Source organism: Myotis nattereri (assembly GCF_964212035.1).
Source record: "Myotis nattereri genome assembly, chromosome: 2".
NCBI lineage: Eukaryota > Metazoa > Chordata > Mammalia > Chiroptera > Vespertilionidae > Myotis > Myotis nattereri.
This window is the reverse complement of record NC_138076.1, coordinates 99,345,538-99,359,317: the sequence shown is the minus strand read 5'-3', so window position 1 is coordinate 99,359,317 and position 13,780 is coordinate 99,345,538. Positions and strand designations below refer to the sequence as shown.

The following is a 13,780-nucleotide window of genomic DNA, read 5'->3' as shown; positions in this document are numbered from 1 at the left end:
CAGCTCTGAGATCCCACTGGCTGAAAGCAGGTTTCTGGGGTTTTGTTTAGCTTCTATATTTGTAACAATGTTTCAAACTGCAAGCTCAGAGGCCGGCAAGGCAGGCGGGGAACGTTGGAGTCCTCCGTCACTGAAGCAAGCAAGCCTCATGTTCGCTTCAAGCTGCCTGGCTGTCGGCCGCCATCTTGGCTGGCAGTTAATTTGCATATCTCCCTGATTAGCCAATGGGAAGGGTAGCGGATGTACGGCTAATTACCATGTTTCTCTTTTATTAGACAGGATCCCATTCTTATTCAGTAATAATAGGTTCAAGAACATTCATATTTTGGCAAAATAAAACAAAATACATTAAAAGTTTTTCATGAAATTCTAAATGTGATGAATATCAAGGCGTCTCATCAGAATACCTTCTTTGATATCTTACAGATTCTAGACTACCTTCCTTGATAATAATGTAATACCTTTCCAGACAAGGAGATAAAGGTAAGACAGCTAATCATTAACTTGTTATCAGTTGATGATAAAATAGAAATGGAATCTTTATTATCTACTAGAGGCCTAGTGCACGAAATTCATGCTCAGGGGTCAGGGGGGTTCCTTCAACCCAGCCTGCACCCTCTCCAAACCGGGAACCCCTCGGGGGATGCCTAGCAGTAAGGAATCCCTCTCGCAATCCGGGACCGCTGGCTCCTAACCGCTCACCTGCCTGCCTGCCGGATCACCCCTAATCCCTCGGCCTGCCTGCCAGATTGCCCCTAACCCCTCAGCCTGCCTGTCTGATCACCCCTAATCGCCTCTGCTTGTCTGCCTGATGCCCCTAACTGCTCCGTTGCCGGCCTGATAACCCCTAACTGCTCTCCCCTGCCAGCCTGATCGCCCCTAACTGCTCTGCCTGCCTGCCTGATTGCCCCTAACCGCCTCTGCCTCGGCTCCGCCACCGTGGCTTTGTCCAGAAGGACGTCCAAAAGATGTCCGGTTTATCCAGTCTAATTAGTATATTACCCTTTTATTAGTACAAATACTATTCACCTGGCAGCCGATTATTTAAAAATAAAACAGTATAGCCCTAAATGGTTTGGCTCAGTGGATAGAGCGTCAGCCTACAGACTGAAGGGCCCTGGGTTCAATTCCCATAAAAGGAACATGCCTGTGTTGCAGATTTGATGCTCAGTATGGGGCGTGCAGGAGGCAACCAATCAATGATTCTCTCTCATCACTGATGTTTCTATTTCTCTCTCCCTCTCCCTTCCTCTCTCTGAAATCAATAAAAAACAATATAAATCTTAAATAAATAAATATATAAAAACAATCATCTGAGAAAGCATATTCTTTTTAGGTAATCAAAGAAGCATGTAAGTGCATTTCATTTATTCAACAAATATCTATTGTCAGACACCCTTTTAGGTGAAGACACAGCAATAAGGTGAGGAAAAAATATATTTTCCCTGCTTTCATGAATCTGAAAACTACATTCTGGTGCAGCCGTGGGCAAACTACGGCCCGCGGGCCGGATCCGGCCCGTTTGAAATGAATAAAACTAAAAAAAAAAAGACCGTACCCTTTTATGTAATGATGTTTACTTTGAATTTATATTAGTTCACACAAACACTACATCCATGCTTTTGTTCCGGCCCTCTGGTCCAGTTTAAGAATCCACAGTGGCCCTCGAGTCAAAAAGTTTGCCCACCCCTGTTCTAGTGAAAGGAGCTAGAAAATAAACAATTTTTTAAAAATATCAGAATAGTACTGTAAAAATTAGCAGGGTAGACAGATACTGATGGTCAGGGAAGGGTTACTATTCTATTTAGAGTGATCATGGAAGCCTTTTATGATAAGGTGTCAGGAGCAAAATCTTGAATGAAGTGTATAATCAAACCATGTGTGTATCTATGGAAAGAATGATCTAAAGTGATGGGGGAGGGGCAGGGAGGGAATGCAAAAGTGCTGTGATGGGCACATGGCTACCATTTTAGTTTTTATAAGAAAGGCTAAAAGGCCTCTTTATTATCTATTATTCAGTAATAATATATTCAAGAATATTCATATTTTGGCAAAATACATTAAAAGTTTTTCATGAAACAGTCTAAATGTGATGAATATCAAGGCCCCTCTTGTGACTACAAAAGAAATGGGAAAAAGGAGAATGTTAAATATATGTTATCAGAAGTAAGAAATTTGTGAATTTACTATAAAAAGGATAGACTTGTAAGATCTGGCACATTTTAGTCTGACTGCAAGTGAAAAATGGACTATGGGTAACCAATGGTGAAAGATGGCAATTTGAACTAAGATAGTATCAATGTACTAGAGGCCTGGCACACAAAATTCTTGCATGTGTAGGGTCCCTAGGCCTGGCCTGTGATGAGGGCCAATCTTCCCAGGTTGCCAGCAGCCGGCCCCGCCCCCTTCTGCCAACACTAGTCGCCCTGTATTTGGGGCAACTGGCAGGGTGATCAGGGCCCCAAATCCTTGCACCCACCTTGGTCTGATACTGCCCACAACTGCTGCCACCCACCCCGTTCCCTGTTCCCCATCGGGCAATCAGAGCTTGCCAGCTGGGGGGAGGGACCAAGAGGTTGGCTGGCAGCTCCAGTTTTGAGTGTCTGCCCCCTGGTGGTCAGTACACATCATAGCAACCAGTCATTCAGCCATTCGATCTATTTGCATATTACGCTTTTATATACGCTTTGCATATTGATATAGAAAGGTGTAGAATAGTAAGTATAAAGTAGTTATTGATTCGGGCTATGTTTTGATACTAAGCAATACAATTTGCTGAGAGTACAAATTTACTGTGTGAAAAAGTACAGTCAAAAAGGATTAACATTGCCCTAGCCAGTTTGGCTCAGTGGATAGAGCATCAGCCTGCAGATTGAAAGTTCCCAAGTTCGATTCTGGTCAAGGGCACATGTCTGGGTTGCAGGCTCAATGCTCAGAAGGGGGCGTACAGAAGTCAGCCAATCATTGATTCTCATCATTGATGTTTCTATCTCTCCCTCTCTCCTCTGCTCTGAAATCAATAACAATAAAAATAATAAATTTTTTTAAAAAGAAAAGAAAATGCTCTTAAAAAAAGGATTAACATTTTTGGTCTGAAGTACTTGTTGAATGGTGTTATTGTTAACTAAGAGAAGACTGAAGGATTAAAGATTATGAAGGAAAATAAAAAGTAAGTTTGGATAATTATATTTATGAAGCTTATTAGACATCCATCTGAAGCTGAATATGAGAGATTAGCAGTCAAAGGAAAGATTGTGGTTTGAGATATATTTTTGAGAATATGTAGTATTTACAGGATAATGAAAGTTAAGGGAATGGTAAACTCAATTAAATGTAAACAGAAAAGTAAAAAGGTTTCCAGGATTTGATAATAAGATACTACAATCTTTAAAATTTAGAAACAAGGGGAGGAACTACAAGGAGAGAATAAAAAGGGCCAAGGAGGGAAGAAGAATCAAAGAATACTGTCACAAAATACAACTGAAGAAAGCATTTCAAGGAAAGAATGTTAAACTGAAATATTATTAAAAGGTCAAGTTAGATGTAGACTGAGAATCATAAAGTAAGAATATGGAGCCTACTGGTGACACAGCCATTTTAAGGGAAGTAAAGAGATGAAAATTGGTGGGAATGGAAATGAATTTAAGACTAGACAGGATTCCAGGAATATAAGAATGGTTTCACATTTGAAAATCAATGTAATTCACTAAACCAATAAAAAAAATGTAGAAACATTATAACTATCTCAAATAATGCAGAAAAAGCACTTGACAAAATTCAATACCTGTTTTCGATAAAGAAAACACTTAGCAAACTTGAAATAGTTTCTTAATTTGATTTTTAAAAATCAACAAAATGTAATTTATAGCCTATATCTTACTTAGTGGAAAATTATTGAAATCTTTGCCCATGAAATCTGAAATAAGTTAGGAAAGCCCACCATTACAACCTCTACTTGACACTATACTGAATGGCTTAGATAGTACAGGTAGTCAAGGAGGGGGCCGGGGCATAAAAACTATTAGAAACAAAAAAATTGTCATTCTCAGATATATAATTTATAACAGAATTTTTTAAAAAATCTACAAACTACTAGGTTTAATAGAGGAATAGCAAGATCAGTATATAAAAGATCAATATAAACACCAATTGTATTTCTACATACCAATGAGAAATTTAAAAAAAAAAAGGAAATTTATAAAACCTCAACTGTCTAGGAAAAAATCCAGCAAAATTTTTTCTACACAGAAATCAAGAGACTTAAATAAACAGAATGATATAAGAAGTGTATGAAATAAAAGATTCAATATAAAAATCAATATAATACAATAAAAATCCTAGGAAATTTTTTTTTTGTGTGTGAAAATTGAAAAGCTGATGTATATGCTCAAGCAGAGACCCAAGAATAGCCAAGGCAATTTTGAAAAACAATAAAACTAGATGGCACACTATGAGGTATCAAAATAATGTTGTACTGGATCAAAGATAAGAAAAAAGACACACAATAGTAAGATTTTGGAAATGACCTAATGTACACATGGTCACCCAGTTATTTATTTACATATATATACATGGAGAGACAGGGAGAGAGAGAGAGAGAGAGAGAGAGAGAGAGAGAGAGAGAGAGAGAGAGAAAGAGAAAGAGAGAGAGAGAGAGAAATAAATTTTGCCCTTTATACTTTATACCATATACAAAATGCAACTGGAGGTTGACTATAAATCTAAATGTGAAAAGTAAAACATAATTTTGAGTCTTATGGCTTTGGCATACATAAGAATCCAAAATGGGTTAATCATAAAAGAAAATGAAAACTTTACATATATTAAAGTTAAGGACTTTTGTTCATTAAAAAATACCATTAAGAGAGTGAAAAGGCAAGCCACAAAGGAAGAGATATTTGCTACATATTCAACAAAGGAGTCCTATCTGGGATATATACAGAAGTTCCACAACTTAATAAGAAAATGATAGACAATTCAAATGAAAAAGGGCAAACACTGCAGGTTTTAATGAAAGAATATAACCAAAAAGACAATAAATATATAAAAACTAGAGGCCTGCTGCATGAAATTCATGCATGGTGGCGGGGGAGGGGGGGGATGTCCCTCAGTCCGGCCTGCGCCCTCTTGCAATCCAGGACCCCACCCCTCAGGGGATGTTGGGGCTAAACTGGCAGTCGGATATCCCTCTCGCAATCCAGGATGCTACATGCACCAGTGACCATACTTTTCATACAGGTGAAAGGCATCTTTCTGTTTTATAGCAGTTACATTTTTTTTTGCCCTGATTATAAAAAAATAGTACATAACATGATCCTTCTGAGGCAGCCGTACCATTTTCCCCATCTTATGGGTGGAAAAACTGAAGCAGAGAGGTTAAGTAATTGGCTTTATCACACAGTTATAAGTGTCAGAATCAGGGCTGCCCACAAAATGTGCAAGCCAGAGTCCATGCATGTCATTGCTGCATTATCCTGTTTTTTCAGTGTTAGAGTAGCCTTGTCAGGTTTTAATTTTTAAATCTAAGAGACTTCTTCCAATATATATAGGGTAGGGTCCCTAGACCTGACCAGTGATCAGGGCCATCTGTGGGGCAACCTGCGGGCAGAGCAATTGGGGGGCCCCTGCTGGCACCCACCTTGGCTGGCCATTCCCCCAATTGCTTCTGACGATAACCTCCCTCTCGGGGAGGCAGTGCGTGTCATAGAGACTGGTTGTTCTGCCAGTCATTCTGCCATTTGATCAATTTGCACATTAGGGTTTTATTATATAGGACTAGAGGCCCGGTGCACAAAAATTTGTGCACTTCGGGGGGTGGGGCGGGGGGGGGGGCGCTCAGCCTGGCCTGTGCCCTCTTGCAGTATGGGACCCCTAGGGAGATAACGACCTGCTGGTTTAGGCCTGCTCCCGGGTGGCAGAGGGCAGGCCCAATCGCTAGGTGCAGGCCCTGGTCAGGCTCAGAGCAGAGCCGATTGGGGAGTTGGGGCGCCGCCCCCTGTCATGCACAGAGCAGGGCGGATCGGGAGGTTGCGATGCCACGCTCAGTCACGCTCAGGGTAGGGCCAATTCGGGGCTTGGGACACCGCCCCCTGTCACACTCAAGGCACGGTCGATGGGGAGGTTGAGGTGCCACCCCGTCACGCAGAGAGCAGGGCCAATCAGGGGGTTGGGGCGCTGCCACCTGTCACTCAAAAAGCAGGACCCATTAGGGGGGTTGGGGAGCTCCCCCCTGTCATGCACAGAGCAGGGTCGATTAGGGGGTTGAGGAGCTCCCCCCTGTCACTCACAGAGTAGGGCCGATAGGGGAGTTGGGGCAACGCCCCCTGTCACACACAGAGCAGGGCGGATCAGGGGGTTGGGGCGCCACCCTCTATCACCCACAGAGCAGGGCCGACCAGGGGGCTGGGGCGCCACCACTGTCACACTCAGGGCAGGACTGATGGGGAGGTCATGGCTCTACCCCATCACACACAGAGCAGGGCCCGTGGGTGGGGGGTTGGGGCACCGCCCTCTATCACCCACAGAGCAGGGCCGATCAGGGGGTTGGGGCGCCGCCACTCTCACACTCTGGACAGGGCCAATGGGGAGGTTATGGCTCTACCCCGTCACACACAGAGCAGGGCCCGTGGGGGGCGGGAGGTTGGGGCGCTGGACCCTGTCACACACAGAGCTGCAGGGCGATCAGGGGTTTGGGGAGCTCCCCCGTCACGCACAGAGCAGGCTGATCAGAGGGTTGGGGCGCCTTCTTCTGTCACAAACAGAGCAGGGCAGATAGGGAGGTTGTGGCACCGCCCCCTGTCACACACAGAGCCGCAGGGCAACCAGGGGGTTTGGGCGCTGCCCCCTGTCACACTGATCCCGGTTCTGGGAGACCTCTCAGCTCCGCTGATCCCAGTGCTGGGAGTCCTCACGGCTCTGCTGATCCCAGTGCTGGGAGGCATATTACCCTTTTACTATATAGAATAGAGGCCTGGTGCACGGGTGGGGGCCGGCTGTTTGCCCTGAAGGGTTTCCTGGATCAGGGTAGGGGTCCCCACTGGGGTGCCTGGCCAGCCTGATTAAGGGGATGATGGCTGTTTGCAGCTGGTCACACACCCTTCAGGGTGGGGGTCCCCACTGGGGTGCCTGGCCAGTCTCGGTGAGGGGCTGAGGGCTGTTTTCAGGATGGCGGGTGACTGAAGCTCCCAACCACTCCTTTTTTTCTTTTCTTTTTTAATTCTGGGCCAGCTTTAGCTCTGGCTCCAGCTCTGAGGCCTCTGCTGCTGAAAGCAGGTATCTGGTTTGTTTGGGTTCTATAATTGAAACACTGTATCAACTCCAGCTCTGAGATCCCGGCTGGCTGAAAGTAGGTTTCTGGGGTTTTGTTTAGCTTCTATATTTGTAACAATGTTTCAAACTGCAAGCTCAGAGGCCAGTAGCGGCAGGCGGGGAACATTGGAGTCCTTCGTCACTGATGTAAGCAAGCCTCATGTTCGCTTCAAGCTGCCTGGCTGCCAGCCGCCATCTTGGCTGGAAGTTAATTTGCATATCGCCCTGATTAGCCAATGGGAAGGGTAGCGGATGAACGGCTAATTACCATGTTTCTCTTTTATTAGATAGGATGCTAAACTTAATTTGTTATTAGAGAAATGCAAATGATAACACAAAGTGATCTACAGAATGGAACACTACCTTTGGAAATCATACATCTAATAAAGAATTAGTATATAGAATAAAAACTCCTACAACTCAATAATAAAAAAGACAACTCAAATTATTTAAAATTGGCAAAAGTTCTAAATAGACATTTCTCAAAAATATGTATAAATAGGCAACATACACATAAAGAAATGCTTATCATTAGATATCAAAGAAAGGTAAATAAAAACTAATATGCCATTTCACACCTACTAAGATGGCTAGAATAAAAAAAAAACACAATAGCTTATAAGAATGTAAAATGGTAGAGCTACGTTGGAAAACAGTCTGTCAATTTCTTAAATAAATATAAAATAGGACCCTGAAAATCAACTTATAGGTAAGATAATTGATTTTTCTTCTTCCCAAGAGAAATGAAAACATATGTCTACACACAAATTTGTATATGACCATTCATGGCAGCATTATTTATAATAGCCAAAAGATAGAAACAATACAAATATCCATTGACAGATGAATAGATAAAGAAAATGCAATAAATACATACAATGGAATATTGTTAAGTCATAAAAAGGAATAAAGTTCTGATATATGCTACAACAATGAATCTTGTAAATATTATGCTTAGTGAAATAAGCCATTTACAAAAGGACAATACTATATGATTCCACTTAGAAGAAATATCTAGAATACATAAGATCACAGAAACCAAGAGTAGATTACAGACCGCCTAGGAGCAGGGGTATTGAAGGTAATACAGAAAATTGGCAAAAGTATAAATAAGCACTTCACATAAGAGAAAGAATGAATGTCCAATAAAATATATATATATATATATATATATATATATATATATAGACACACACACACACATATATATACATATATATATATCCAATATTATTCAAAATAAAAAAAATGCAAATAAAAACCACAAGAAAATATTTTTTTAAATATATTTTATTGATTTTTTACAGAGAGGAAAGGAGAGGGATAGAGAGTTAGAAACATCGATAAGAGAGAAACATCGATCAGCTGCCTCTTGCACACCCTCTACTGGGGATGTGCCCACACCCAACATACATACCCTTGACCGGAATCGAACCTGGGACCCTTGAGTCTGCAGGCCAACGCTCTATCCACTGAGCCAAACCGGTTAGGGCAAGAAAATATTTTTACCCACTAAATTGACAGTATTAAGGGCATTAATTCCGAGAAAGAGAAAGTACTGAAGTCTATTTTATTTTAAGTGTTTTCACAATATTTCTAATTTTAAGCTAAGTTTTAGTGTAGAAAAAAATGCTCACTTTAGCCCTAGCCAGTTTTGCTCAGTGTATAGAGCAGTGATGGCGAACCTTTTGAGCTCGGCGTGTCAGCATTTTGAAAAACCCTAACTTAACTCTGGTGCCGTGTCACATATAGAAAATTTTTGATATTTGCAACCATAGTAAAACAAAGACTTACATTTTTGATATTTATTTTATATATTTAAATGCCATTTAACAAAGAAAAATCAACCAAAAAAATGAGTTCACGTGTCACTTCTGACATGCGTGTCATAGGTTCACCATCACTGGTATAGAGCATAGGCCTGTAGACCGAAGGGTCCCGGGTTTGATTCCAGTCAAGGGTACATATCTTGGTTGCAGGTTCCTCCCTGGCTCGGGCCCTGGTCAGGGCTCATGTAGGGGGAACTAATCGATGTCTCTCTCTCACATCAATGTTTCTCTCTGTCTTTCCCTCTCTCTTCCACTCTCTCTGATTATCAATGGAAAAATATCCTTGGGTGAGGATTAAAAAAGAAAAACCTCTTTAAAATTATGATGATAAAATATTAGTAAATAAATGACAAGTTTATGTAAGGGGTAGTTCCTGATAGTTACTGTGTCATGTGCAGTTATGTGGAAAATGCATTTTATAGATTCTCATTCATGTAAAATGTAATTTCAGATAAATCTAGGCAATTATCAATACTCAAGATATAGGAAACAGTTTTCCATAATTAAAAAAGAATTAAGAACAAACATAACTTTGAAGAAAAGCAGGTGACATATTTTTTTTTTAGTTTCTATTTTCACTCAGAGTTTCTTAATTATATAAATTTCTAACCCAATTTAGTTCAATGTCTACACTTACATCTAGGTCCATAATATAAAATTGTTTATGAGTTAGCCTAAAATATAGCCTCTGTACAGTTAATGGAAAAGGAAACTATAGAAAAACTATAATTAGTGATTATCAGTTGTCCATCTTTGAAGGCTACACAATAAAATCATCATTACATATCACTTACCTTTTCAAGTAAGTAGCCAATGACTAAAAAGCCTTTTCCACCCAGCATCTGTTCTTGCATGGCTACCGAACTTTTAAGCAGTTCAACCAGGAAAGCCAAAAGAGTAGCACTGCATGTAAAGTACAGATAATTTCATTATATAACCATCAACTGTTGATTATAAATAGTGTTCAATTTCAATATTTTTATGACAAAAGACAACCACGTTTAAATCAAATCTGTTTTGCTGACAATGACTATTATACCTTATTTATACAATAATATATTTCTTACAAACATGAGAAAACTAGTTTCATCTATTTAAAATTAAATATCATAAATCAAGAAATAACTGTGTAGATTTTTTTATGTTACAAGGCAAAACATCTAAGTTTACCTATACACATATATATTCCCTGTTTCAAGTAAAGTTAACATAAGAAACACACCCCAAAATGTCACTTCATCATAATAAAGACTTTATCATAATATTTCTTTAAAGAACATGTTATCTTAGAGAATTTTAAATAGGTATACAAGATTGTTTTGGAAGAACACACTGACTTTTTCAATAAACCTTTCATTTAGACCTATTTTTATTACTTTTTTTTAAGATATCCAGAGAGGAAGTGCCCGGCTAGCTCAGTCGGTAGAGCATGAGACTCTTAAAATATCCAGAGAGCCCTGGCCAGCAGGGTTCAGTGGTTAGAGCGTCAGCTTGTACACTAGAGGATCACAGGTTCAACTACAGGTCATGGGCACCTACCTGACCTACCTGGGGGTTGTAGGTTTAACCCCTACCCAAATCCCCACTCCTGTCCTCAGTCAGGGTGCATGCGGGACGCAACCAACCAATGGATGTGTCTCTCACACTGATCTCTCTCTCTCTCTCTCTCTCTCTCTCTCTCTCTCTCTCTCTCCTCTCCCTCACCCTCCCTTCCACTCTCTCTAAAAAAAAAATCAGTGGAAATAATATCCTCACTTCTGGGTAAGGGTCAATAAAAAATATATATCTGGAGACAAATGAAACATGTTACTTATGTCCCTAAATGCCCTCAGGAAAGTTCATGAGAGCAGAGAAAAGAAATGATTTATGTAATATTAAAATGAAAAGTGACAATAACACAATGTATATACAACACATAAAAGCACATAAAGATATGAGCCAGACAAACATAAAACACTTGATGTGGTAACTGAATGAAGAAACAAAAGAAAAACAAAGTATTACAATTAATTAAGCTGTGGTAATATATTACTTCAGAAAGTTACATAGAACAATTTTCAAACAGCAGCATTCATACATGACAATATTTCTACTTATATGTTACCATAGTTTATAACAATAAATGATATAAGCCAGACTTTACCACCTATTAAAATAATATCTATTTAAAGTGCTTTACAAGGACCCTAAATTCCCTATTTATATTCACAAGCATGGGTAAAGCCTCAAATTTCTAAAAATATTTTAATACACAAGTACTCATGCCTAAAAGAAATTAAGAAAATCTGGTAATGAGGAAAACTTGAAAATTATTAGGCACCTAAATTATCTAAAGTTATTATATTCTCTGGAGTTATTAAAAAAAAAATTCTTTTGTAAAAAATATCCAGAGAGCGCTGGCCGGCAGGGTTCAGGGTTTTGAGAGTCATGGGCACTTACCTGACCTACCTGAGGGTTGCTCTTCTGATTTCAATAAAAATTACAAACAATACTTTTCTCTAACAGTGAGGTTATACTTTTTAAATTAGAAAAGGATTCTCATAAAAATAATTAACAAAAATTATCATTATTGTAAAAATCAATCGTTTAACAGATTTCAGCTAGAAAAAAATATATAGTACATTTGAAAACAAAGTACTTCATTACAGGAAATTAAAATTCTATTACATTATTTGGCCCTGTATCTTTAAACCACAAAAACAAGTAAACTAGTATTACAAATCAATGATATTGTTTTATTCTGTCCTAAAAACCAAAGGTAGATATTTACAAGAAAAACACAACTCCCAAGGAATTCCTTGGGATTTTTTAAATGTTTCTGTAAAAAAAGAACAGCTATTAAAAGCAATCTAGTCCATTTTAAATGAATTGTATCAATAGTCAAAGCCACTTCACAAATAACTGCTTAAGTACTATTATACATAGTACTTCTGCCTACATGTTTGAAAAGAGTGAAGACAGCGATTGCAGAGAGATCACACAATTTCCTAATCTGTTCATGGAATTTTAACCTATATCTGAGTTAGTGATTTAGAGAGGAAGATGACTAGGATTCCTAAACATCAGCACTGCCAAAAAGACCAAAAAGCATCACTATGGTCCCTATGGTCCATAAAAAAATGCACAAAGTATTTCTTATGATAAATCTTCCTCCTGTGTAGACCCATATAAAATTAAAAGGATGCCATAGATTTTCTTATTCTTTTATGTCAGAAAGACAACTCTTTCTCAAACATCTAATGAATTAACTCAAGACTTCTAAACACACTAGAGATTCATTACAAAACCAGAAATATTAATTTTATTTTCCCAAAATCTTAACACATGATATAATACCCATATAATATTAATTTCACTTCAATTTTAACTATGACAAAAATTGAAAAGTCAAATTCATTCACTAACAAAGGTATTATTCATTTATACCTAAGACCCAATGCAGTAGCAATGCCATATCTTTTTTAAGTCTTTAAAATAGATATATTTGACATGGTAGATGTAATAGTAAAGAGATGGCCATCTTCGAAGAGGTAAATTTTCAAACATAATTTAACAAACTTACCAGTAACTAAAATGCATCGGATTGCTGCAGGGCTCACAATAAACTTGCAAAATTCTGTGTACTGCCATACAAAATTTCTCTCCATTCTTGCCTATTTCCAACTCCCCTAGATACAAAGGCAAATATAAAGGATACTTCAGCCCATTCCTATATCTCCTACATACCACTTCCTGTCTAGACACATCAGTTCAACTGTAGAGGATCTAAATATATAGGATAAATCAAAAGTAAGTATCTGTGTCAGCCAAAACGAGAAAATCTCTTGAAAAGTGTAGCAATTGCTAGAAAGAGATGTTCACAGAATTTTTTTACTTGATAGATAAAAAGTACTCTGATTTTTATCTCATAAGGTAAAACTGCTAAACTTTTCAAAAGACATTGTAACAGATGTTCTATACGTAGCAATTCCACTTCAGAAACAGTTAATGGGTTTTTAATTCTGTCTCCTTTAATGGAAAATAACACTAAATATTTTTAGGGTTATATCTTAAAAATAATAACAATCTTCCAATTTTTAATAAGCTTCAAGTAAACTAGGAAATAATATTTATTTCAAGTGATATACTTATAAAGGTCTAGGCCTTAGGAAAATTGAAAAAATAGTATAATACATTTAACAAGTTACTATGTTTATTAAAATGTCCAGAGCTTTCTGGCCCATATTATCTTAAAACACACACACACACACACACCAGTCTTGGTCCATTAACACGAAATAATTTTAATAACTGTGTAAAAATATAACTAAATTCTGTTTCTAATAAAAAAAATATGACTATATTTAGGTTCCATTAAAATTTATATAACTATAGATTTTTACTTGATTTTAATATTATTTTATTATTTGAGGTACTTTATTTAAAGATAAAATATATCATATAGACCTACTTTATTACTGAAATGATTAATATTAAATATATAACCTAAGTTTCAGTTCAAAAGCGGTTCTTAGAATATAGAAAATCACTTCTCAATTTGCTTTGTACAAGCAAGTACCTCAATTTGATGAGTTGTTTAAATATATTAAGAATGGAATTAATAGTGTTAAAATAAAATATTCTATATTCATTCAGAAATTCAA

At 38.2% G+C, this 13,780-nt stretch overlaps 1 protein-coding gene across 1 annotated transcript in view; it reads right to left on the bottom strand.

The window, feature by feature from the left end:
- The window catches only part of NBEA (neurobeachin), a gene marked incomplete at its 5' end in the record, with an annotated part of 948,936 nt that overhangs the window by 769,533 nt on the left and 165,623 nt on the right, over nt 1-13,780 (bottom strand). The window contains one exon of the mRNA XM_081083035.1: nt 9,932-10,040. Coding sequence (XP_080939161.1) covers nt 9,932-10,040 — 109 coding nt within the window. The remainder of the gene's footprint in view (nt 1-9,931; nt 10,041-13,780) is intronic.